Source organism: Maniola hyperantus, chromosome 14, assembly GCF_902806685.2.
Source record: "Maniola hyperantus chromosome 14, iAphHyp1.2, whole genome shotgun sequence".
Taxonomy (NCBI): domain Eukaryota; kingdom Metazoa; phylum Arthropoda; class Insecta; order Lepidoptera; family Nymphalidae; genus Maniola; species Maniola hyperantus.
In genome coordinates this window covers 1,580,001-1,607,963 of record NC_048549.1, presented here as the reverse complement: position 1 = coordinate 1,607,963, position 27,963 = coordinate 1,580,001, and the positions used below count along the sequence as shown (strand labels likewise).

Sequence of the window (27,963 nt, the reverse complement as noted above, 5' to 3'; positions counted from 1 at the left end):
GACTGTGACATTGATTCCAGTACGAAAGTGACTGATTGCGATTACCTACCAAATGACAAAAATCGGCTATATTATCATGATCAAGCAAGACAAATTATTTAATCGAGGATCGATTTATCGTTCGTAATAATAAACGGAGTTTTAAGTTTTGACAGGTATAGAAAATCAGTCTTATTTCGTGCGACAAGGCTATCTTGGCGAGTGGCAAAAATCGGAACTAACGTTGTCGTCAAGTGTCCCCTTTTTTGTTCTTGTTTGAATATTCTAAGCCTTTGTTCTCCAACAGCGCCCCCCTGTCAATGTCATTCAAGTGCCAAGAGAGCCTTGTCGCACTGTAATAATTAATCAATCCTAATCTCATCTGTAATCTGTCGGTAGGTTCTTTAGCAATGTAGGTGGTAAAAACAACAACAACTTCGCTAAGTAACTTATCGACAAATTACGGTTGATGACAGAGATTGATTATTAATTACCTATTATTAATTTCGGCCGTAACTATTTAAAAATGACGATTACAAATCTATCCATAATCATTTGTTCTTTTTCGTAAAGGCAAGCGCAGACTATGGCGCGACGATTGGTATGCTCTATTATAATAATAGCGTTTCTCATAATTAATTATTATTAGTAGTAGTTACCATCGATGGTAGGTACCTACCTATACTTAACTATGTCAAAATCAAAAGCATTGCCTTTTCCAAATGTGTGCCAAATTATTTTATAACACTTTTCGAGCATCTCTTCATAGCAAATTGTGATTTGTGATTTCGCTGTATTAAAATTGCGTAACTGTTTTAATATTATCTTGTATTAGTGCTTTTCTTTGTAACTCTAATCTATGTGGTTAACAGAATACCTATCAAAAATGTTTTTGAAAATCAATCTTTTTCACGAGTTTCATTGAATAATAATGAATTAGGATGTGTTTCCACTGAAGCAGACAGGAGTCTGTGTTTTGGACCAATCGATTATTTTTAGATGACGTGATTATTTTCAGATCACGTCATCTGTCAATGATCTGCAGCGCGCAGGCCGATTGCCGTAAACTGACATGTGACATCGCAATAGAAATATCCTTAAGAATCGTGATCGTTACAGTTGATAAATTTGCTATCGCGGACGACTAATGCACTATATCGCATTTGGTCATTATCGACATTTTGATGACGTATTGGTAGCACGGACCTATTTATAACCCGACTAAATCGAATATCTATGGTAATCACTTGGTAATCTAGCAATTTACATGGACATAACAGTCTTCTAAATTTGGCTACGTTACTTATTACAAATAAGTAGTTAGTCTGTGGTAACTATTTAGAACCCCAGACCACAAAGTACAATTTTTTGTTGTTTTTCCTTAGTTTACGCGTTTGTTTTTTGTGATTAATTCTGCAACTTAGCTTGCTCCTCGGACTCCGGAGACTTAGTTTTTCTCATTGAACTTATACGCAAATGCCTGGGCACTGATTTGCCTAAGTATTGGGACCCTTATTGACGGACTGTGGCTGCTTGGAAGTTAGAACTCGTAAGTTAACAAACGTTATCATTCAATACAAGTAAAGGCTCTCATGCGGGTTTCCTCACGATCTTCCTTTTCCTTCACAGCTAAGCAAGTGATATTTAGTTGTTACAATGGTATTAAACTCCGAAAAGTTAGAGGAGTTTTAACAGCGTTTCATAAAGTACCTATTATACAAATTGAGTCCATTGCTACTGGTGGTTATGACTTCATAGTACCTAAGTACCTCCACACTACAAGTGCTTTCTCGAGTATGTTTCGTTATGTATCTAGAGCTGCCTAAAACGTTGCTCTTCATATGAAAGTTTGGATGTTTCTTACTCCTTCGCACCACAAATATTTAAAGAAACAATTTGGATTAGCTAAATTAGTAACAAAGATACCATATACACTGATTCTAAAGTCTTCGCAGACAACGTCATACCTAAACAGAAGCTGGTAGTGCCTAGTGGTATAGATTAAGCAACACAGTCAGTGGTCACTTACTCAGTTATCATAATTTTTTTTCAGGCAAAGGTGATACAGTGCTGCATTCATTTCTTCATCCTGACAAAGATATGGATTGGGATATGTTGTGAACTCGAGCTCTTGGACCCCGTGCAGAGACAAATAAAATAATGAACGGTGCCAGATTAGATTTATAAGAAGCAGATGGTGATATAATTAAAATGTCAGAATCTAATCTACTTTAATAAAAGAATACATAAAAAATCATCAAACTGTTGTTTTATTTGCCTAAATAATTTAAATTCCAAAGTAATTTCTAAAGCTAAATCAATTAAATCAGAAAATGATTTGACTTTTGGACAAGTTCCCCGAAGAGCCTAGTGGTTAGGATGTCCACCTCTGAATAATTGAAGGTTGGGGGTTCAATTCTAGGTACGCATCTCTAAGAGTTATGTGCGTTTTAAACAATTAATTATACTTAACTTGATTTAGCGGTGAAGGAAATATCATGAGGAAATCTGCATGCCTGAGAGTTCTCCATATTGTTCTCAAAGGAGTCAAAGGTATACTATTATGTTCAGCTTGTCGCTGGCTCACTATAGAGTACGGTTCTCTTGAGTGTGAGAAGAGTTTTGGCCATAGTCTACCATGCTGGCCAAATGCGGATTGGTAGACTTCACTTCACACACCTTCGATAACATTTTGGAGAACTCTCAGGCATGCAGGTTTCCACACGATGTTTTCCATCACCGTTAAAGCAATGATATTTAATTATTTAGTTAAAATGCACATAACTGTTCTCCAAGAAGTTATAGGTGCGTGTAAAAAGTACTCTGTGATTCTCATTTCTCAGTGCTAGTATACCTCTATATTTAATGTACTCTGTGCATCAAACCTACTAATGAAAGAGTCATCACATATTCTTTTAAAAGTACTTATGAGACTTACATTAATCTAAAAATACTTTTATACTATTATACTAGCTTCTAAAATTAATAATTGATTTCTTATCTAGCAGAAGAATTACTATAGCCTTTTTTAATCCCTTTCATAACTTTATTTTAATTAATATAAGTAGTAAAACGATTTGCGGATAGCTTATGTCACTGATAAAAACACCTCTCGAGTTGTTTCAATGAAAACCTCATTTGACGTAACATTTGTCGAGGTTCTTATATGACATCAAACTTCAAAACGCGTCCGCAATAGCATTTTTCATACAATAAATTTTATCGATAGTGTAAATGAACTGTCAAAACATTTTTTTGTCCACATCTATCCTTTATGGACTGTCTCACCGAACCGTGATAGGAAAACCATATTTTGACATTGATGCTGTCATTAAATGATAGATGCAGTCGATTCGCAATCGGCCTGCCGTGGCCCTACCGCGGTTGTTTGACAGCTACAATGTCACGATCGCAATCATCTCTGATTGGTTAATGCTCGCTCACTATTGGCCACAATGCATTGTTGCAAGAAGAATCGCACAAATTCAGTCAATCAGAACAATTGAGATTGTAATAATGATTGATGCAGGTTTTAGACAATCGCCCTGCGGGTTGCCGTAGAATGACAGCTACAATGTCACGATCGCAATCACCTCGGATTGGTTGACGCTCGCTCACTATTGCCTACAATGCATTGTTGCAACAAGAATTGCACAAATTTAGCCAATAACAATAGATAGACTACTACTAGCATGATTGTAATAATGATTGATGCAGGTTTTAGGCAATCGCCCTACTGATTGGTAGAAAACACTTTTCCGTTCCGCACCGCTTCATTGAAAAGGCACCCTTATGAATTACATAGATGGGTAATGTGTAGAGAGGTCGCATATTCGTCCAAACGGTCGCATCGAAACGCATGGTAAAGCCAATACTTAAATCTTGTTTCTAAAATACAATTGTTCTGATTGTTGCCGTAGACTTTATGTTAAGATGCGTCATGCGATTCGCTATATATACGATTTTAGATAATAAATGTAAAATATAATTTTTATCTTTAAGCAATTTCTACTTTCGAGGAATATTTAATTAAATTAATAAGAAGTCAGCGTAATCGTAATGTGTAATATAAAAATACAATATACCGCATAGAGAGTGCATGTAAAAATCTAGACGGTATATTTTATTTCTATATCAATCGTGATAATACAAAAATTGTTTATAGAACATGTAAGTAATATTTATTCAATGTGTGATGCTTTAAAAAGCTAAAAATATGCTCAGTCAGAACTACCGATTTAAATATTTTTATATTAAGAAATCTAATTCTAGTGTTTATGATGGTAACGCATTTATTATAAACGAATTTATTTTGTGTTGTTTTAAATACATAATATTATATCCAATTGTTATTTATGACTACACATTCTGGCGGTTATGAAGAATAAACAAGCCTTATGAATACACAAACCTAATCATGTAGTTTTATTTTTGTTAATACCCTCTTTTCTCTACGTTAGGTAGGTAGTTAAATATACAAAAATGCTGTAGTAGAGTTATACAGTCCTTCTAGTGCGCATTTGTGTTTAAGATAGGCTATAGCAAACCAATTAATATAATGATCAGGATTGTACTTTAGCTGGAGAACTAATGTGCACATTCCTTAAGATAAAAAAATAAAAAATATAGTACACGCGATAGGTCGAGATGGCAATAGGAGTTGGGACGCCCCCCACAGCCTTACATTACCTACCTACTTACTGAAGGAATAAGTAGTTATTTTCAAAAACCTCGAAAACTTCAAATTGTGGAGAATATTGCTCTGAGGCCCGAGGGCTCAGAAGAACAACGAAGATCTGTGCCCGAGGAAGTGGAGAAGGTACACAGGAACATTAGAACCCTAAAAAAGCGATTATTGTGAAGCAGTGGGTATAAATAAAAAGAGAAAATTACACTAATTTATTTGCAACTTCATATATTATCTAGTCCGTGAATATTATAATCACTCTGATTTAGTTGTTACTATTGCGAGGTATTCAGAGTTCTCGACTCGCTACGGCCTGCCATAATGTGCGCTTACCTTAATAAGTTACTTGTAGTTGGTAAGCTATTACTCCATAAAATTAAAGCCACCTGTTATTAGTTTTACAAAAAGAGAAATAGGTATAGAAATTATGAATATTCAAAAAGATTTTTTTGGATAGTTATATTATTTTGTTGTTGACTTTAGAACGCATCTCTTTTGACAGATCACAAAAACTTTAACTTTTTGTACGCATTCTTAAACTGTCATTATATGTTATTGGTGGATTGGCTGTTATTGGTCTGTGATTTTCATTAATCATGGCGGAGGACGAAGACGGTGTTTCGGATAAAAAATCACCCCAAAATTCGAATAACGCGGGATCGTCTCAACAAAATGCAGCTAAACCTGACCTGGGGATAGCAGAAGCCAAGTATGACGTGAAAGAGAACGGGGACGCCGGCCCCGCGGAGCCAATAAGCTCGTCTTCCAGTATGTGTTTTGCGGAGTTGTTTTTTGTTGCCTAAAATATAAAGTAGGGCTACGTTCAGTTGAGACGTTCTTTTTGCAGAATCGACTGGCGCAATGCGTAAGGAAGAGAATCCGTTTTCGTTCCGACACTTTCTGAAACGGGACCTGTCGCTGCCGGGGAATTCTACGTACGAAAACACGGGAGCTCGACCTAAAGTTTACGCGAGTACAGTGCAGCATTCTCCAACGAAAATAGATATTCACAACGATTCGAGGCGCGAAAAGAGCCGCTCCAGCGAGACCCAAGCCAAAGAGAAACAAAACGATGATACTTCATCGACTAATTTAGTAGAAATACCTTTTAGACCGTTTAGTGTAGTGGATAATTCTGATTCTAAGCATAATCTGTACACAGACAATTCAGAGCCTTTCTCCCACAGACCGAACTTGGCCTCTGAGCCTCTGGGCATGCCATCTTTGCCCGACTTTGTTCAGGATCATATTTTAGTTGAGCAAGCTTATCTGAATTCCAATGGCCCAATATCGGTTGATCTTGATAATTTACCTGATTTTACCTTCAATACTAACTTTAATGTGGGTTCTTCTTCCTCGCTGGGGAGGAGGAATAAAAGCGGATATGGGAATAATCGAGGTTATGACTATGAGGCATACATGGGTGCAGCATCAACATCCGAATCGGGGCCATCTGGTCGTATTCCCCTGGACTTGCCCTCTGGAGCAGAAGCGGCCGGCCCAGTGCCCCTGGATCTCCCTGCACACTTGAGTCTGGATCTGACAGAGTCTGTAAACCCGGCTGATAGACGTAATGTGTCACCAAGGAATAGCTTTCCATTGGATTTACCGCCTAATGCAGGTGAGTTAATAAATCTATACATTGTGGCTAATTCTGTTGTACACAACTTCTAAACTGACAAGTTTCAATCTTAGTACTATCATTTTCTGCTGAGAGCATTATGAAAAGGATAGCTGTACATTTAGACCTGTCATTTTAGTGTAGTTAGAGATTGTGAATAGAATTAGGCACAGTGCCATAAAATGAATCGATAAGTGAGTGTTCTCTATTTGTTACTTATGAAATAGAATAGGTGCTCAACATATTGAATAAATTGAGTAGGTGAATGATTTATTTTGCATAAATTTTTACAACATTCTTTTGAAAGTTGATTTACACATTTTTTTTCATGTCATCAAGTATTTAAGTAATTATACATTAATGTGAATACACAATACATAAGTATTTAAAATTTTATTTCCCATTGTCATGGTAAGTTAAGTATATTATGTATATTAATTACTAGCGACCCGCCCCGGCTTCGCATGTGTGCAATGTAGATACTAATGTGGTGTCAGTGAATAGTGATTAATAATCCATACTTCCATACTAATACATTGTTTTTGTGTAACTTTGACCATTTAGGCAACGCACGCCTCGGAAACTCTCGAATGAGATGATTTTTTTCTGACCTAATTCATATGATTTCAATTTACCTAGGGATCTCTAATTTATTGAGAATTAAACTATACTTATAAACCTTCGTCTTGAATCACTCTATCTATTGGTGAAAACTGCATAAAAATCTGTTGTGTAGTTTAAAAGATCTACTTTCATACAGACAGCGGGAAGCGACTTTATTTTATACTATGTAGAGATTTAATTATCATATCAAGGCAAGGTGCAGAAATTCTTTGTGGGGTTGAGTATAGATATTTTGAGCATCATTTTAAAAGATTTCTCAGATTTCATCATCATCATCATGATCAACCCATCGCCGGCTCACTACAGAGCACGGATCTCCTCTCAGAGAGAAGGGTGTGGCCATAGTCTACCACGCTGGCCATGTGCGGATTGGTAGACTTCACACACCTTTGAGAACATTATGGAGAACTCTTAGGCATGCAGGTTTCCTCACGATGTTTTCCTTTACCGTTAAAGCAAGTGATATTATTTAATTAATTAAAACGCACATAACTCCGAAAAGTTAGAGGTGCATGCCCGGGATCGAACCCCCGACCTCCGATTAGAAGGCGGACGTCCAAACCACTAGGCTATCACAGCAGCTAATGATGATATTCTCAGATTTGCCAGGGCATAAATTTAAACATAGTTAAACAACATATTTTCTGAAGTCAAGGTTACAGGGTTACAATATTGTTTAATTAATGGCAAAGTACCTAGTAATAATCATAATCGTTTATTCATAGTGTAATTATTAGTTGCTTTACTTATGTATTATACATCTACACATTGTCATATTTTGCTCTTTGAACAGAATAACAGTGGAGCTTCTTGCTGGCTCTTCTCAGTATAAGCTGCTTTCTAAACTGATGTAGTGTCCTGACATAAATGGCACAAGTTGTCTCCTACATAAAATAAAACTATGATTTCATTTCATGCTTTCCACCCAACAGTTTTCAGTAAATCCAAAAGTATATTATTTTGTATGTAGTTATAGATCTCTGCATGAATTTAATGCAATAAGTAAGAAAATGCTAAGATATACATCAATATCCTTCAGACAGAATGGAATGCATAGAGCATACTAATAAACTGTAAGGCTGGCCGCACAATGGCTACTATCGCGTGAGCAATTCATCATCATCTGACTCATTTAGACCAACGTATTATAATTTTGTTTCATGTAAAAAGTTTTTTGTGGTCACATTCTCACTTCATCTACAGCCTGCCTGCATGTATTTGCGATGAATTTTGTCACTTTAGCAAATGGCACACACATACACGCTCACACACACACACCCACAGTGCCCACAATGCTCTCATACAACTCAATGTGTGCCCAGCCTAAAGAAATTATATGACAACTATTTATAGTAGCTATTGAATACTGTTATAATGATGATATGTATGGACTCACAAATTTAGACTCGTGACAATTTTATTGTTTGCAATCAGTTATTATTTATACTAGCCACTTTTTAGGGTTCTGTACCTCAAAAGGAAAAAGGAACCCTTATAGGATCACTTTGTTGTCTGTCGACAGTCGTATTTTGTCGACATTTTGCACTTTAATAAATCAAAAACGGTTATGCATAAAAATAAATAAAAATCTAGGTCAACAAGGAGTACCCTATAGGTTTCAGGACAGAGACGGCAGACAGACCTATGGTAGTGTTCCAAAGCCATGCTAAATGCTAAAACATAGTTTTTAGTGAATATCACAAAATATTTTGTCATTATTCTAGGTGCAGAATCAATGAGGCTGCCAGATTTCCTGCCAGTACACCCTGGCCGGACGTCACCGGAGCCAGAGCACCAGGATGAACAGCTTCAACAGATTATGTCTGAGCTGGAACGCACCAGGTTAGCTACAGTATATGTATGTATTGCTTTACATTTCTTTCTTTGGAACAAGTTTTGGCGCTTATGATTGCCATTCCTACGCTTGCTTCTTCATACAGACGTATTATGCCTATTATTCTATTATTTGTTGTTCTAGATATACTTGTATACAAAACTCGCCCACCGAGGGCTCCGTACTACAGTTTAGTTTTTTAAGTTTAATATTCTTTATTGTACACCAAAAAGAAACATGTGTAATACATGTCGTATTTTTTCAAAATTTTGCACGATAAATCAAAAACTATTGAATAAATAAAAGTCTGTTTTAGAATGTACAAGTAAAGCTTTTTCGTATGATACCCCATTTGGTATATTAATCTTACTTAGAAAGTTAAAAACTAATTAATTGTTCATGAACACATTAAAAAAAAAAGTGATGTAACTACAAATTCTCGGTTTTCGGATTCCCCTTACGTGTGCTATAAGACCTTACCTACCTACCACCTATGCATGCTTTCACGCTCGACTCGGAGCAACCATGGAGAACACTCTTAACTTCAAAATGTGAGTAAACTGATTTTCCAGATCGGAGTTATTCACGGAGCGCAGTCGTCGCTCGCGCGCGGAGGAGGAGGCCAACTCTGCGCGCGAGGCCGCCTCGCTGCTGCGCGCCGAGGCGGCGGCCGCGCGCGCCTCCGAGGCGGCCTTGCGGGCGCGGCTGCACGACGCGCGCCTCGCCGACCGCGAGTACGCGGGGCAGCTCGAGGCGGCCACGCACCGCGTCGAGAACAACCTCCAGGACACGGCCGTAAGTTACTGCCGGCTCGCTAGGTTTTAATATAATATGTATCTGATTATGCCTCAGGCAAACTAGGCTTGTGCCTAGGGGCGCGAGGTAACAAAGGGGCGCGCGCGATCACGTAGAGTTCCATCACCTGGCCTACCTAATTGTCCCTGCTAAGTAATATAAGCTTGGAATGACCGACGTGATGTCGTTCCCTCGTTCACATATTATATAGTATGATCACCGGCTATGCAATGAGACGATTCCTCGTTCTTTTGAAATTAGGTAGTAAAATTTTTAATATGGCTGTTAGAGGGGTGCGTACAAGGTGCTTGCCTAGAGCGCTCTCGACATTTAATTCCGCCTCTGTATCTAATGATCTAGTTGATAGATACTAGTTTGATTTTTAGGGTTCTGTGCCTCGAAAGGAAAAACGGAACACACATAAGGGGAAAAATCTGAAAACCATGAATTTGTGGTTAGATCACGAAAAAAAAATTAAAATGTGTAAAGTCTTTAAATGTAAAGTTTATGTTCTGTCCCTTTTTAGCATTGTTAAAGAGAAAAGGATGCAGATACTCTAAATTTAGTTTAGAGAAAGACAACGGAATCTGTGCCATTATACTTATTTAATCAACAGCCCATTATGTATTTGTTTCGCAGGCGAGAGCGACAGAAGCGGAGACAAGCGTTTCTAAACTAAGGAATGAAATCAAAAGATTAAAGGTACGTCAAATAGGTAAAAGTTGGCGCAACACACACCTATACATGGTGAAATTGTAGTGGTTTTAGAGCTGTGGCTAAGTGAATTGCCTTAAGGCGATATGCGTCCGAAAAGTTGAGACATATTTCGGATGTTGAAAGAATCAATTTTTGGCCTCAAATACTACAATTTTTTTTTTTTTTTTTTTTTTCTTTATTGGGTTTACCAACAGCTTAGTCATTCACAAAAACAGTCACAAAAATAATTTTAACTATTTAAAATACATTCACAAAATGACAAGCTTATTATAGGCAACCACAGCATGCATAAACTTATCATACATTTCCTAAAACTAATTAACAAAATTAAATTAGATTACGTCATATTAAATACAGATTAATGATTATTATTTACATACAAATATTTGTTGTATGTAAATACTTATTTATTTAAATATTTTTAATCGTCATATTATATTATAGTTTCCCCAAAATACGCATTTTTTACACGACCATTAGGAGAAAAACCAGATTAATCCGATTGATATAGAACCAATTTGAATCGTAGGAGGAGTTGGCAGCATCACAGGACGAAGTGCGCTCGCTGCGCAACGTGCAGAGCAACGCCGCGACCGACTTGCGACACGCAACAACTGTCGCCGAGACATCGCTCAGGTAAATAAATAAGCCTTTTATTACTGAAAAAGGTACAAATTTACAATATTATTACAATTCTAAATGTGTAATTAGATACATGCTTTTTTTTTTCTTTAGGTATAAGTACATAATATAGTTGCTCATAGGCACCGATTCTAAGCACAACCTAATTTTAGAGTATTCGCACCCTCTTCTTACTATTGTAATATGAAAAGGACAGAAGCAGTTTGACATTCCTAAATTTAATTTTTAGATGGTAAAACCCGTGTTTTTAGCACGCACTCGGCGAACCTACTGTTTAAATTTGTATTGTGCACTAAAATTTAGAGTCTTTAAATGTGAAAGTCATGTTCCGTTCCTTTTTTAGCATTAGTAAAAAGAAAAGGATGCAGATACTCTAAATTTAGTTTAGAGAGAGACTAGAGAATCGGGGCCATTGTCACAGTAAACAAGTTTACAATATTTTCTGGTTTTTATTTTATTTTATAGAACACAATTTTTGAATTTATTAATACATCTGAATATTTAAAAAAAAAAAAAAAAAAAATGATCGCTCAGGTACTCACTTTTAAACATACATACTTCGAAAACCCGGCCAAGTGCGAGTCGTTTGCGCACCGAGGGTTCCGTTGCTTAAATTATCTTGAGCAACCTATAGTACGCGGACAGGTCGAGATGGCAATTGGGGTATGAGGCGGGGGACGCCCCGCACGTCACCCACGCCATCCCGCACCTGATTAGGTCTGTGCGGGGCGTCCCCATGTGTATATTACTGATTTTCGTAAGATCCGATTTAGTTGGCAACAGTATTCCAATTCAGTCGATGCATACGATTGTAGGATCCGACGAAAAAACAGATCCGGCTAAAGTTGTTATCCGATTTCGCCACTACAAATCGGTCCGGTAATATTAAAAAGTGCCGGATCCGATTTAGTGGTATTTCAATACATGTGTTCACATAAGCATACGATTTATAGTATTTATATATTTTTTTTGTGTTTTCACTATTTCGGAAAGTTTTAGCTACTTTTTGTATTATTTTACTTATATGATCAATAATGTAAATTGTGTGAATGTGCATGTAGTGTTTGCTTTCAAATGATTTTACATACGTCATGTAATTTAACTTTATGTAATTTAAGATCATTTATGTAAAAATCGCTTGCGAACCTTTTCAATAAAAATAAAAATGAAATAAAAAATTGCAAGATCCTCCAAAAACCAGAACCGCGGTGGGTTCGACGGGTGAAAGGGGAAAATTGCGACGCAGGCGCCAACGACGCCGGACGGTTGTGTGAACACATTATACGAACGTTGGCTAGAAACTTCCTCATTGTGTCGATGCTGGTATGTTCCGAAAGCCACAAAGTAAAATAAGACGATAAATAAATAAATAAGCCTACCTCTAATTTTTTTTTTTTTTTTGTATATATATTTTTAAATTCTTTTTTTTATTTTTATACTTTCGTTCATTTTTTTCAAATTATTAGTACCTTTTTTTTTTTTTTGTTTTTTGGTCAATATTGCTTACTAGCTGATTCCTGCGACTTCGTCCGCGTGGATTTACGTTTTTTAAAATCCCGTGGGAACTCTTTGATTTTTCGGGATTGTTGTCGTTGCTTGGTACCTACAATCTTTAAAATATCCCCTTTCTAACAAAAAAAGAATGAATGAAATCGGACTACGCGTTAATGAATTAAAACGCAGTATACATTTTAACTTTCGTCACCTCTCCTACGGGAACCATGCCGAATTTCGGGATAAAAAGTATCCTATATTCTTCCTCATAGTATGACCTCAAATCGTACCAAGTTTCATTGGAATCCATTCAGTAGTTTCAGCGTGATGCGCGGCCGTGATACAGACAGACAGACAGACAGACAGATAGACAGACAGACAGACAAAAATGAAAAAAATTACAGTTTTGGGTTCAGTATCGATTATAGAGTGCCCTCGAAAAAAAATTTCAAAATATCTTCAATGTACAGAATTTGACCTGTTACAGTTTTATTATAAGTATTGATGATAAGGTATATCTAGCTCTAATAATTCAGAGGTCATCCCAAACGCGGGCAAAGGCCTCCCCCTTTTTCTTCCAGGTATCCCTGTTAGCGACCAGACGCGTCCAGAGCGCACCAAGGCCATCAAATTCCTCCAGATCTGCGCGCCAGCGCGTGCGGGGCCTGCCACGGCGACGCGTAAGAGAATAAGAAGATACTGGTAGGTTAACCTCGCATTTCTGTTGCAGGGAGCTGCTGTCCGGCTTAGAGAGGTTACGCTCGCTCAGCTCCGCGCTGGACCCAACATGATGGTCACGAGCGCGCCACTACTAACCTTAACACTAAACTTACTTTTGTATCCCGATGTTTCCCGAACACCGCTATTTATAAGATAATTTATTAAATATCATTATTTACCACGGAAATTGTGCGTTTATTTTTTTCATCATTTTTATTGTCATACTTTTTTTAGTTTGACTTTAGACGCAAAAAGACTTATTTTGTGGTGGTGCCGCAACACAGTCGAGCACTTGAAGCAATCGGAAATTTTATTGTTCACGTTTAATAATAAATATTAAAAAAATCTGCCAAGTGCGAGTCGGATTCGCACACGAAGGGTTCCGTACCAACGACGTCCAAGAAATAACATTATTTTTTTTAAATTTTATCGCGGGCATTTTGAATTTCATTATTAATTTTGTTGTCATAGCGGTAATAAAAATACACATTCTTGTAAAAATTTCAACTATACCTATTACGGTTCACGAAAAATAGTACGCTGACAGACGAACGGACGGCGGAGGCTAAGTAATAGGGGTCCGTTGGCCTTCGGGTAATGTTGCGTCATGAACCACCACGCAATGCGCGATAGGTGGAGATGGCAATCGGGGTGAGGACGCCCCGCACACCCGCACTAACTCAGTACGGGGCGCGCCTCCTCCCGCCTCATACTCCGATTGCCATCTCTTTAGTAACATCACAATTTTCTATTTATTGTTCATTCATAAAATCATAACTTTTTCATAAAGTCATCACAAAAAATATGTCACTTATTGAAACGGCGATTATATTTAAATGTACAATAGTACTGATTCTGAGCACAACCAAATTTTAGAGTATATAAATTTAAATTCAAATTCGCATCCTCTTCTTACTAATGTAATATGAAAAGGACAGACGCAGTTTGACAGTTTTAAATTTAGTTTTTGGATGGTAAAACCCGTGATTTTAGCGCACAGTCGCGAGCCTACTGTTTAAATTTATAGCGTGCACTAAAATTTAGAGTCTTTAAATGTAAAGTTCATGGTCTGTCCCTTTTTAGCATTGTTAAAAAAATTATGCAGATACTCTAAAGAAAGTTTAGAGAAAGACAACGGAATCGGTGCCATTATTGTGGCTAATTCTGTTGTACATACACAATCTCTAAACTAATCTAAATTCTAATGCTATCCTTTTCCGCAGGGAGCGAGTATTAAGAAAGGGAAAGCAACCGATTTAGACCTGTCATTTATTTTGAGATATTGTAGCTAATTCCGTTGTGTACAATCTCTAAACTAAATTGAAAAGTCTAAATCTTATGCTATCCTTTTCCGCAGGAAGCATAAAGAAAGAGAAAGCAACAGATTTAGACTTGTCATTTTAGTTTGGAGATTGTGTACAACAGAATTAGCCACATTTTGCCACATTTTCCATAATTGTTTATAAATTAACAAAATATATAATATGTACCTATTACAATTATCGTGGAATGACTGACCCATCACCGCCAAGCCCAAACTCTTGGGCCTCGAAAGTAATTTAATTTTTTAGTGAATTAAAATACCTGCATCATAGGTATGTAGAACTTGTTATTACGCATCTACCATTTCCATATAAATAATGACATCATTATGTTCAGTACAGTACACATTGGCCCGATGCGTTCGGCGAGTTCCGGCCATCATGTAACCGCTGCTAGTGAATGGCGCTAAGATTCTTTGATGTATGTTTGAAAACTCGTGAAAGTTAGTAAGCTTGTCAGCGTTGGCTGGAGCCTGGAGCAAAGTGCTGTCGTGTATTATTCGCCGAGTGCATTGGCCAATTTGTACTACGCTCTTCACACATTGTACAGTCTAATTTATTTTCGAATGTGAGAATGTGTCTTTAGATCTAATTTTGGATGAGTTTGGAAAATGGGCTGTAATTTAAAATTACTATATTCTAGGCACGGGGCTAGCTAAAATATAGGGGAGGAAATTATATCAAAAAAATCTTAATTGGTTAAAAATATCATGTTATTAATTATTATTATATGTATCATAATATTATACGTAAATAAATATATTCATGAGATACATTTTGGTTTTAAAGAATTAAAAAGCTTAAAATTAAAAAATATATATATTTTTGCATTTAAGAAATGTAAAGTGAATCCTTTATAGAATGTAATAATTGGATTAAATATTAATAATATATCTTATCTTACATTAGTACACTACTCTGTCTGTGCGTTGGCTCTAAAACCTTAAGTGGACTAAGGGATGATGTATGCGACACCGTGCCTCGTCCGAGATACACACAGATCGGAAAATGTATGAGGTCACATCAGACCGTCCCATGTCCGTGTTACGTTTCTTCATACAAAATTACAATCCGTGGATCGTCTGCGCGTCGGACGTGCCTGACGTGACTTGGCTCAGGCCCGGCACGGTCTAGCATAAGTCATCCCTTAAGTGGAATTCAAGCGAGCGAAAAAACGCGCGCGGAATTTCGCAACAGCATGAGATTGAAATGCGAAGGGAGCACCTCTGTGCTAAGTATGAGATTTTACATCTCACCCAACGTTGATAGAAATCGACTGTCGAATCACTACATCAGTAAAATGGACTTAACTATGCTTGATTTAAAGTAATTAATTCAGTACTACCGATTTTCATTAAGTAATCTTTTCGTTGGAGCGCTGGCTGTAGACGTATGGACGAACTTGAACTTTAAAACTAAGCAATTTAAGGTCCAGTTTACCTTAACGCTGAAGTGTTTCGACTAACGAATTTTGTGTGATGTAAAAGCTCATACTGCATATTACACACATCTGCCCGGATAAGACGCTAAACTAAAGAACCAATTTCTCGCATATTTTTTCGGTGGCAAAGTTGCGCCAGATCTCTCTGATCTACAAACAAAAGTCAAAAAGTCAAAAGCCAAATGTTTTATTCAAATCCAATTTGTGATTAATTTTTTTAACTAAACTTGGTACGTGTTCCGTACTTTGTAAAACTTATTTACTCAATAAACTCGAAACATTACATAATAGCAATTACCTAATTAATTATGTGAGTCTGAATGGAAATAAAAAAAACAATTTCAAACTGTGTTATTATTTTTATTACCTACCTAAAAGTAAAACAATATTTGACTACAAGAAGTAAGTAGCACTATTAAAAATACGTAAAAGTATTTATCTAATTTAAAAAGGTTTACAACATTTTCACATTTTTGTGGAATGCAGTTAATATTAAAAAATTAACTAACATTTAATTACAATAAGTAGATATCACTATTATAGTAGTAAAAATTGCTTCCTAATTAAAAATAAAACAATTTTTTTATTATTTTTTTGGAATGCACTTATATTTCTATGGTTTGAAAAAACCCTGTTTTGTCGAGTTAATTCTTAACTCAAGATCTTCAATCTTACATTATATTATAATAAATTCATAAAAGTAACAATGATGCGAATGAGAGCCAGCGCGTGCGAGACCATCGTTATTTAATAATAGCTGAAAGTTTCTCTACGTATTGTCCCTGCGAATTGTACACTGGGAGGAATGGTCAGCGACTATGAAGTTTGGATTTTGGTGGCTTTGGGAGATAACAAGTAATAAATGTGTTAAAAATCTTACGTCAGAGTCTAATTTTTTAGTATTTTCTTTGATATAATTCGTTCGTAATTTCGTTAAAGTTAAAAAGTTTAAGGGTGTCATGTAAGATTTTTTACATCTTTATTATCTGTTATCTCCCAAAGCCACCATGATAAAACTTTATAGTTGCTGATCGTTCCTCCCTGTGTTGGGGACAATACGCAGAGAAAATTTCAGCTTTTATAAAATAACGATGGTCTCGCAACTCGAAGGTCTGGCACGCGCTGGCTCTTAGTCCATTATCTCTTAAACTAAACTGACATGTCTAAATGTAGCGCAATACTTTTCACTATGTTCTCTGCAGACAGTAAAAGAACAGTATTACTTATAAACTTGTCAATTTGGTTTAGAAATCGTATACAACCGAATAATCTAAATAATATTAAACTTAACATTAAGAAAAATAATACTTTTCAGCGGTTATTAAAGCATACAACATTATATTCGAGTCAAAGGAGACTGCGTAAAATTCATAGTAAATGATTTATAATGTTTTGTCTGACATATTTTTTGATAAAATTCATGGTTTATAATTTTTGTCTGACATATTTTTTGATAAAATTCATGATTTATAATTTTTGTCTGACAAATTTTTTGATAAAATTCATGATTTATAAATTTTGTCTGACCTATTTTTTGATAAAATTCATGATTTATAATTTTTTTCTGACCTACTTTTTTGATAAAATTCATGATTTATAATTTTTGTCTGACATATTTTTTGATAAAACTTACCGTTTAAGAAAGACTCCAAAAAAAACCGAAAATTTTGACCTTTGGCCTTAAATAACTTTTTTGCAGACATGGGATTGATGGGGACTTTTCATATTTTATTTGTAACTAGCTGACCCGGCGAATTTCGTACACACACACACACACACAGTCGATACTTTTTTTTTTGAATAGGTACTTACAAATTTTTTAATTTTTCTATCCGTAAGAACCATGCACGTACTTCAAGGAATATCATAAAAAAGAATTAGCGAAATCGGTACAGCTGTTCTCGAGATTTGCGATCAGCAACACATCCAGCGATTCATTTTTATATATAGAGATGTGTACCCAAGGTCTCCACGAATATTTAGCTCTGTCGGAATTATTGCAAACCTATACCACTATTTTTCTGGCTAATTTGACTATCTATAATAAATTATTTAATTAATTTCGGGTAATCTCCTTTAGCTGGGAAAAGAGGGGTGGGAAGAAGAAAGAAGTCATGGCTACGTAACATCAGGGAGTGGACTGGCATAAAAACAGTCGGAGAACTATTCCGCCTAGCCATGGACAGGGAGAAGTTTAAAAAACTGACTGCTGACCTTCAGTAATGGAGAGGCACTAGAAGAAGAAGAAGAATCTCCTTTTAATGAATATTAGCCATGGCCCTAGACTAACATTCCTCTTTCCTCTCCAATTAAGCGTGAAGCTTGTGCTAGGAGTAGGTACCACAATAGTGCAACGGGGGGTTTGAACCGGCGACCTTTCGGATTTCAGTCCGCACCTTTAAACGTTGAGCTATTGAGCATTGAACGACGTCATTGAGCTATGATGTCAGCGTAGAGATGGTCCCAGTGTTCGGGGCAGTGCAGGAAGTACTTCCTGCACGCCGTGCAGAAGCGACGTTTGTACTGCTCGGGGGACACCACGGTGGGTTGGCCCGAGCCGAGGTTCTTCTTCACTAAATGTTCCAGCTTTTTGTCCCATGTGAAGGTGCGTATGTAATCTGTAAACGAGATAAAATCAAAACAAACAGCCTCTTCTTACATAAAAAACGGCCAAGTGCGAGTCAGACTCGCGCACTGAGGGTTCCGTACTACAGTCGTATTTTTTCGACATCTTGCACGATAATTCAAAAACTATAATGCATAAAAATAAATAAAAATCTGTTTTAGAATGCGCAGGTGAAGCCCTTTCATATGGTACCCCACTTGATATAGTTTCTTAATTCAAATATTGAAAATATTAATTATTAGTTCATGACCACAATTTAATTTTATTTGTGTGATGTAACCACAAATTCACGGCTTTCAGATTTTTCCCCAAATGTCAGCTATAAGATCTTTCTACCTGCCAAATATCATGATTCTAGGTCAACGGGAAGTACCCTGTAGGTTTCTTGACAGACCGACAGACAGACAGATAACAAAGTGACCCTATAAGGGTTCCGTTTTTCCTTTTGAGTTACGGAACCCTAAAAATCACATCAATCACGTAAATGCTTGACTCAAGCATCAATCGGGCATTGTAAACTGTCAAAATGCTCGACTCAAGCATCAATCAGGCATTGTAAACTGTCAAAATGCGTGACTCAAGCATCAATCCGGCATTGTAAACTGTCAAAATGCTTGACTCAAGCATCAATCAGGCATTGTAAACTGTCAAAATGTTTGACTCAAGCATTAATCAGGCATTGTAAACTGTCAAAATGTTTGACTCAAGCATCAATCAGGCATTGTAAACTGTCAAAATGCTTGACTCAAGCATCAATCAGGCTTTGTAAACGCTCAAAATGCTTGACCAAACAAAAATCTACGTGCTTGACGTCAAGCCGCTTGACCGTCTCGGCACCTCCTTACCTCTACACTCCATAGTTTGAAGGGTCAGCAACTCACCAATGATGCCCAGCACGAGCGTGCGGCCGCGGATGCCCAGCAGCAGCGAGTAGTCCATGACCGCGTTGTCCGCCAGGAAACGCGTGTCGCGCTCCACGCCCGCCCACAGTGCGCGCGCGCCCGACCCGCCTATGTGCAGCTGCTGCTCCCAACGCACTGCGGGAAACCGCACGTATTGAGAGAACGCTCATTATTGTTTAGAGCATAGGTCCACTTGTAATGAGCGCAAAATACTCAGACTAAGAATCAAGGAAACTTGTCGGACGCGTATACCCGAAATGGACAAAACAACAAAAGAAATAATACTCACGTATGAAAGGCTATGTTTCATAATTTGCGTTCGCTACAACTTTTACACAGCAATGCACCATAAATGGCTTCTATATACCTTCAATACTAAATTTAAAACAGAAAACTAAATAAAAACTCGTAATATTCGCAATAAATTACTATCACAGAGTTGTCTCTTTTGGGACAGACTATCACTGTTGGGCCCAGGTGACAACTGTGCCCTACAGAAAAAAAACTAAACTATGACAAAGCCAAAAAACTGTGTTTTTGTCTTTATCACTCTTCAGAGCTTTTCTACAACAAGCTAGGTGTATACCTAGCTTGTTCTAACAAGGTATTATTATTTTGATGCCAAGTCTCCTCGATTGTTAGTCTGAGGCAAAACAGGTTACAAGATATAGTTGTTGCATGTACACGAGTACGAAGTCGTATCGATGTAAGTAAATGTGTGCGCTTGCTTGCACTGATTAGCCCGACAGACACGCTTAAGGCGGGAAACAAACTATCAGACGCGGCTGAAGACTGGGGTGTTCCTCTGATCCGAGCCGGTGTTGTACTCAGGGACCCAGCTTTATGCTCGCGACTTCATCCGCGTGCATTACACAAATTTCGAATCCCTTTAGGGGTTAAATTTTCAAAAATCATTTCTTAGCAGATGTCTACATCATAATAGCTATCTCCATGCCAAATTTCAGCCCGATCCGTCCAGTGATTTGAGTTGTTCGTTGATAGATCAGTCAGTCAGCTTTTCCTTTTATATTGTGCAATTCGCAAATAACTCGTCTATACTCGTAATATAACCTCGTAGCTTAAGTTTTAAGTTTGCGTAATAATTATCACCACTATATCTTACAAATCCAACAACTGACAATAATGGAAATTACTTAAATTACAAAGTTAATTTGAATAAATCATTTGACTTTGACTTTACACTTTGTTCGGAGTTCGGACTCTCTTCGTGTTTGCGTCATAGATCTCATAGCGACATCTGTTACCAATGCTTCAGTGTCGTAAAGGCCGTGCTTAGGACGTCTTTTATCGGGGGAGGGGGAGGAGGGTTCGGGTCACTCACGTCGCAACAAGTTCTCGTCAACAAGTACGGCCGTGGTGGGCGGCGCCGCGGCCGCGCCGGCGGCCAGGCGCTGTCGACTCGCGCCTTTCAGGTCGAAGCGTTGTTCCACCGCAGCGCCGCCTGAGCCGTACCTTCACCAAACAACCATCAAACAATTAATTAATGAATATTCTTTTTTTATACATCAACAAAAAGATATAAGTCCCGCAAATTGCTATTGCGCTGGAACCATGTCTCATTAACATCGAAATGCAACATTTTGACGTAAGCTGAAATAAAAATGTGCCATCAGCTCGAAACTTCAGTCTAGTGCTGACGTCACAAAAATGGCGGCCACGCGCATTAGCAATTTGCGGGACTTAAAACAAAACGTAATAAAAATCGGTGAAGCGTGAGTCAGAGTCGCATACTAAGGGCAATTAAAAAGTGTTAGTACCATCGTACTGACACCTTTTAATTTTTGTAAATTCGACCGTGGCGGCCATTTTGAAATTCTCATTATTTGTCGTTATAGTCGCAAAAGAAATACACATCCTGGTTAAATTCAAATCTCTATCTATTGTTTTTGCTAACACATAACATGTTATAACCAAGGTCATGCTATTTGGGGGCTTGGCCTAACTGTTTATGTTTTTGTTTGCAGAGTCGGATTGAAAACATCCCGCGTTCACCTGCGGGGGAATGGGGGGCAGGGGGACATTATAATTCGTTCCGTATTAGTGCTCGCCAAACACACCTCTCGTCAAATCTTTTTGTTTTTCGTTTAGTTTATTATGTTACTAACAAAAATGTTCTATACTCGAAAATCGCAGTGGACGGCCTGTTAGCTAATTATGTTTTACTAACATGTTAGCAAAACAATGGCCCCGATTATCTAGTCTCTCTCTAAACTAAATTTAGAGTATCTGTATCCTTTTCTTTTTTCTAATGCTAAAAAAGGAACGGAACATGACTTTCACGTTTAAAGACTCTAAATTTTAGTACACAATACAAATGTAAACAGTAGGTTCGCGACTGCGCGCTAAAATCACGGGTTTTACCATCTTAAAATTAAATTTAAAACTGTCAAACTGTGTCTGTCCTTTTCATATTACATTAGTAAGAAGAGCATGCGAATACTCTAAAATTAGGTTGTGCTCAGAATCAGTGCCAATGTTTCGATTGTAACATGGCTTTAGTAAATAGTATGGTTTCGTTGGTAACCCACAGGTACGGAACTCTAACAAGTAAAATCAATGTTACATATTTTTAGAATGATGGTGAATAAAATTTCTGTGTATACTTACCAAACATTCTCCATCACCAACACACCACAGGCCGCGCCGCCCACACTGAATACACCCAGGATACGCGCTGCAATGAATGAATGAAAAAATAAATGATTTAATATAATATTAACCTACACCAATATTAAATCATACAAAGAACAAAAACATTTTTATTAACTCACGGAAATTTCAATTGAGTACATTTTAAATACACAGATCACCATCCTCTTGAAACTGTACAAATTTGTGAGAGGATGGCGAGTTCGCGTTAATACAAATTTAAGTAAATATCCAAATATACAACTAATCTATTACAAACTTACAAAACTATTTGATAAAAACTAAATAAGCCCAATCAAAACATAATAAGCATAAAGTCAAATTTTATCGATAAGAATAAGATAACTTGAAATGCAATGCATAGCTATGCAAAATTAAAACATTCTAGAAAGAAAATTAAAAAAAAACTAAATTTAAATGTCATTTTCTTGATTCAAAGAAAAAAATGGAAATGAAATTAAGTCGCTGGGACTTAGTAAATGTTTTCATACCAAGTAAACTGGGCAATCTTTTCTGTCGACAGTTTGTGACGTAGTTAAAGTAGTGCGGCGCGAACTCCAGAAACTGTTGCCATTCCGGTTTCGTCATCTCCTTTAACACGTACCGGTCGTCTGGAAATCACACAAAATATTGAACCTTACTATACATGACACAGTTTCTAAATAATTTTAAATACATATCAATAAAAAAAAATTACAAAAAAAATAAAAACCGACTTCGATACACAAACACTAAAAATTGAAAAATAATTTAATTTATTACCGAATATATTATGTATACAAGAGTTAATATAGTTCCATAATAATATTTTTTGGGGTCGGTGCCAATGAGGTGCCATTGTGGAGTCTCATAAAAATATGAAGTCTAGACGATTCGCGCAGCTAAAGCTTATTTTTTTTGTAAAAAATTTTTATTTCACAATTTTTAGTGGCCCCATGGAATTATGCTATGACTGGTTAAAAATCTACTGTTTACTAAGCTATTACACTGATCGCGAGCAATTTACTCTTATCCGTTGATGAGTTCCAGTATCTATCTTCGAAGATGTTCATCAGATCTTCACCAAATATAAATGGGACCAACTTTGAAGTATACCCTTTCAAACAAAAAAAGAATTTTCAAAATCGGTCCAGGCGTCTTCGAGTAATCGGGGAACATACATAAAAAAGAAAAAAAAAATAAAAAAATAAAAAAAAAAAAGATTCCGACGAATTGAGAACCTCCTCCTTTTTTTGAAGTCGATTAAAAATTGCGAACCGGCAGGAATCAAACCCGCGTCTCCTGGGATCGCGCCCGACGCTCTAACCACTAAGCTACGGCACGCTTGCTGCCAGTGACGAAATTTGTGATATGTATGTTCACTCAGTACTGAAGCGACTGTTAAGAGTGTTAACATAGTAGCGACTCTTTGCAGCTATCGAACTACTTTCAAAGACCCGTATTACAATGCAGCTCTTAGAACGAGAAATGACATATTTGCTTTTTACTATATTTTTATAATTTTTACAGTCCTTAACCTTAAGTTTATTTCCTTGAAGTGTAGGTAAAACACTATAAGAATTAAAAAAAAACATGACACAGTTTATTCCGGCGCTTCTTCCGCTTGAGGCATGTTCAAATGGAGAAAGCGCAGGGATAACCAACTCTTAGTTATAAGATGTGATGTGTGCCAGCAATAGCTAGTTTTAATATTTACCGTTAGTTTTGCAAAATGTGGAGCCAGATTTGCCTCCTCTGGCAGCCCACGGTACACAGTGTGCTAGCGACCTTATGAATCCTTCCTCAATCTCGCAAAGGCCTTTGCCTGAAAAAAAGTTAGATTTAATTTTTGAAATTAAAAATAAAAGGAATTGAACCTGGTTGTATTTTCATTAAGATCGGATGCATGGCGTTACAGTTCATTCCCACTTATCCGATCAGTCTTTTTGCCCTGAAACCGGACGAAAAAGAAACAGAAAACGAAGACAACATTGGGTGCATCCTATACTTCAGTCGTGACGCAACGTTCGTTCACACTCATCCGATCCGGGCGTTTTGGCTGATCGTCGCAGTGGTAAAATGTCCGTCAAATAACTCGGATCAGTCATAATGTGAACAGCTTCGTACAAATTGTACTTACTGCCACTGGCACATCCGTCTATTTAGACTGACTGAGAAAAAAGACTGATCGGATAAGAGGGAACGGGCTCGTATACCAATAACATACAGTGTACGAGAGCAGTATGTTGTATGGCTTGCCCGTAATAATAGGAAAATCTTCAGCCGAGCGGGCGTCATGCTCGCGGCCCAACTGGTCCGATAGTTGTATCTTGAAACTTGTATAGGCTTCTGGGGTTAAATCGTCGTTAGTGTGATTCAGGTTTCATTTTCAGAAACCTGTGGTGCCATCTAGTGTGTTTTCTATTGCGAGCTGCTTTCCGTCTTGGATTCGTATCGCCGATGTTAAATAGTTGCATTGTTGAATAGTTAGTAGTAGTAGATTGCTAAATAGTTGCTCTCACTGAAAAGGTCTAAACAATGTCTAAAGGTCCAGGCAGCCAAAGCTACGTGTGAGGACACGCCCGGGTAAGGAGGCTGGGTCTCGAGGCCCGTACCCTGACAAACTTCAGCCTGTTAAGAAGACATCAATATTCGTATCACGTGATGGCTGTATGATTCTTTCATATGAGGTGAGAAGCGTCATCTAGTGTCAACCAGTGGCGACCACCACAACAGTAAATATACAAAAACTCACTGTCTTTGAGATCATCACAGCACTTGGCGTCCTCCCAGAACTGTTTGTTATCTTCGTCACCGTCCAGCGGCGACAGCAGCATGTGACGGAACTTGTGGAACTGACACGCGTAGTACACGCGACAGAGTAGACCGTCCTACAAATGGAATAAATATGTCACCATTTCGTACCGCCCTACAAATTGAACAAATATGTCACCGTTTTATACCGCCGTACAAATTGAACAAATATGTCACCGTATTTATACCGCCCTACAAATTGAACAAATATGTCACCGTATTTATACCGCCCTACAAATAGAACAAATATGTCACCTTTTTATTACGCCCTACAAATAGAACAAATATGTCACCATTTTAGTACGCCCTACAAATAAAACAAATATGTCACCATTTTGTATCACCCGCGCCCTACAAATTGAACAAATCTGTCACCATTTTGTACCGCCCTACAAATGGAATAAATATTATAAACTGTACGTACTGTGTTTCGAATTAAATTTCAAATGTTTTTTGAAAACATGTCTGTGATTGGGTGGTGGCTCAAAATGGTTAACGCCCATTGAGATTTTTGTCTCTGCCATTTGTATTGCATTACGCAACAGAACGAGCCCTATACTAATTACTTTCTGTGGATAGAAAGTCTTAAGTATAGAAGTTACCTTTAATAACACTTCAATATGTTCATTGGTCTTGGCTTTGGCCTTGTCCGTCTCGCTTTTCTCTCTAACGGAATTCGTAGACTCGCCCTCTTCGAGTTCAGTTTGACTTCTGGAATAAAATAGTCGGGAATAGTCTTTGAATAGAGTTATGTGGTCGACATCCAATACACTCTCACAAAACGTTTCTGATACGAACCGCTGGAATACCCTTTCGGTTTCCGTGTTTCTCGACCTGTCGCGTACCTACTATACCTACATCCAGTCCATCGAAGCCAAAGCCAAGACTGCCGCAAAAAAACTTGGCATTCTTAACAAGGTCAAGCAGTACTTCACGCCGCGCCAACTGGTTACTTTATACCAAGCTCAGGTCAGGTCGTGCATGGAGTACTGCAGTCACCTCTTCGATGGCTCCGCTAAGTACCAACTAGCGGCTCTGGATGCCGTTGATCGTCGAGCTAGGAGACTCATAGGCAAAGACTCCCCTTTACTGGCGAAACTACAAAGTCTCGATCACCGCCGCAAGGTCGCCGGCTTATCAGTGTTTTATAGGATATATTTCGGAGAGTGTGCTCAGGAACTTTTCGATCTTGTCCCCCCTTCACCATTTTACCACCGAACCGCAAGACGTCGGGCGAGTTTCCATCCTTATGTCGTCGACATTCCATCTACACGCACGAAACGTTTTGCGTCATCATTCCTCATACGTATGGCTAAGGTTTGGAATACTCTTCCGCGATATGTGTTTCCTACCAATTACAACCCGGGTATCTTTAAAACAAGAGTGAATAGGCATCTTCTAGGTAAACGCGTCCCATCTTAGGCCACATCATCACTTCCCATCAGGTGTGATTGTGGTCAAGCGTACACCTATAATGAATAAAAAAAAAAAAAAAAAATATACATGTAAATATACAAAGTACGCACGTGTGTCGCTGTTGCTGCAGGGTCTTCTGGTAGGTGACGGAGGCGAGCGTGGCCGCTATGACGGATCCGATCTCCCCAGCTTTGACCACCACGGGGACCAGCCCGCCCGATATTATCATACCACCCTATGAACAAAATAGGTTGAAAAACTTTACTACTGTCCAGGTCAGAAATAAAGCGACGAGGCGAAGCCGAGGATTTGTCAAGTGATTTTAAAAGGACGAAGCGCCAGCCGTGTCGTTTTAAAGCAAAATAAGTCGCTAATTGTAATTCCGGCTGAGGCACTGCGCACGCACGGCCAGACGCGAAGCTATAAGTCCATGTCCCATTAACATCGAAATGGCGTCATTTTGACGTCATTTGACGTATATTTAAGTAAAAATATACCATCAGCTCGAAACTTCAGTCTAGTGCTGTGGCGGCCACGCGCATTAGCAATTTGCGGGACATATATCACCAGGTATTACTATTGGTTCGAGGTCACTTTCTAGTTTCGAGAGGTCACTTCGGAGTGTGCAAATATGTGGAAAATATGGATATAATACAAATTATATCAAATAGTCTAAGATATTTAAGGGATAAAAAGTAGCCTATGTGTTAATCCAGGGTATAATCTATCCGACCCAGGGTCGGGAGACGCACTGGTGCGCCTCGGACCTGACGTAAAAGTCCCCGGTGGAGGGCGCGGTAGAAATGCTTCAGTGTTCCTGTGACTCAGTCGGCAGCGCAGCGCAGCGCAGGAGCGCCGTTGGGTTTTAGTGGGTATTCCGGTCGCCTCTTGGCTGGCGAGTACCACATACCCTGCCCGTTCACGGGAGGGATGCGTAAATGCATTTCCCAAAGAAAAAAAGGGTATAATCTATCTCCATTCCAAATTTCAGCCAAATGCGTCCAGTACGATTTGCGTCAAAGAGTAACAAACACACACTCCCACTTACACACACACACACACACGCACACACTCTCACACACAAAAGCACACACGCATACACACACACACACAAGCATACACACACACTGTTGTAATTTTATTATTGTATATACCTACATTTATTCTAAATCTATTCTGTTAAAAATAGTTTTAATTATAATTTTAAGTAATCTCTTTTGGCCTTCTGTTATAACTAGATTTAAATTTAAATAATAATTATATATTTACGCTGTTGATTACTTTCAAATAAACAAAAAAAAATCAAAAAAAAAAATAGTATGATAAAAAACTTTATATTTTCACCTGATTTGCAGGTTGATTGTTGGACAGAAGTTGAGAGAGAATTTGTTTGACCGTCTTCTTGTCACCCTTTTCCTCGTCCTCTTCCGTTCCTACAATATTTATATGTGTTACTTGAGAGGAATCATCATCATCATCATCATACGATAGACATCCACTGCTGGACATAGGTCTCTTGTAGGAACTTCCACACGCCACGGTCTTGCGCCGCCTGAATCCAGCGGCTCCCTGCGACTCGTTTGATGTCATCCGTCCACATAGTGGGGGGTCTTCCAACACTGCGTCTTCCGGTGCGAGGTCGCCATTCCATCACCTTGGGACCCCAACGTATATCGGTTT

At 37.9% G+C, this 27,963-nt stretch overlaps 2 protein-coding genes across 2 annotated transcripts in view; one reads left to right on the top strand and one right to left on the bottom strand.

Moving 5' to 3' along the window:
* Positions 1-5,223: 5,223 nt before the first annotated feature.
* Positions 5,224-13,300, top strand: LOC117988363 (uncharacterized). The gene is made up of 7 exons (XM_034975494.2): positions 5,224-5,434; positions 5,514-6,287; positions 8,636-8,753; positions 9,318-9,540; positions 10,180-10,242; positions 10,787-10,893; positions 13,124-13,300. The coding sequence occupies exons 1-7, from the start codon at positions 5,263-5,265 to the stop codon at positions 13,182-13,184; spliced, it is 1,518 nt and encodes a 505-aa protein (XP_034831385.1). The 5' UTR covers positions 5,224-5,262; the 3' UTR covers positions 13,185-13,300.
* Positions 13,301-16,102: 2,802 nt separating this feature from the next.
* Positions 16,103-27,963, bottom strand: part of fab1 (fab1 kinase) — a 37,168-nt gene continuing 25,307 nt past the window's right edge. The window contains exons 24-33 of the mRNA XM_069502883.1: positions 27,628-27,716; positions 26,394-26,518; positions 25,470-25,578; positions 24,809-24,944; positions 23,771-23,878; positions 22,566-22,685; positions 22,033-22,099; positions 20,747-20,877; positions 19,384-19,539; positions 16,103-18,494 (exon numbers count right to left, since the gene is read on the bottom strand). Of these exons, the coding sequence (XP_069358984.1) occupies positions 18,307-18,494; positions 19,384-19,539; positions 20,747-20,877; positions 22,033-22,099; positions 22,566-22,685; positions 23,771-23,878; positions 24,809-24,944; positions 25,470-25,578; positions 26,394-26,518; positions 27,628-27,716 (1,229 nt within the window). The 3' untranslated portion in view covers positions 16,103-18,306. The remainder of the gene's footprint in view (positions 18,495-19,383; positions 19,540-20,746; positions 20,878-22,032; positions 22,100-22,565; positions 22,686-23,770; positions 23,879-24,808; positions 24,945-25,469; positions 25,579-26,393; positions 26,519-27,627; positions 27,717-27,963) is intronic.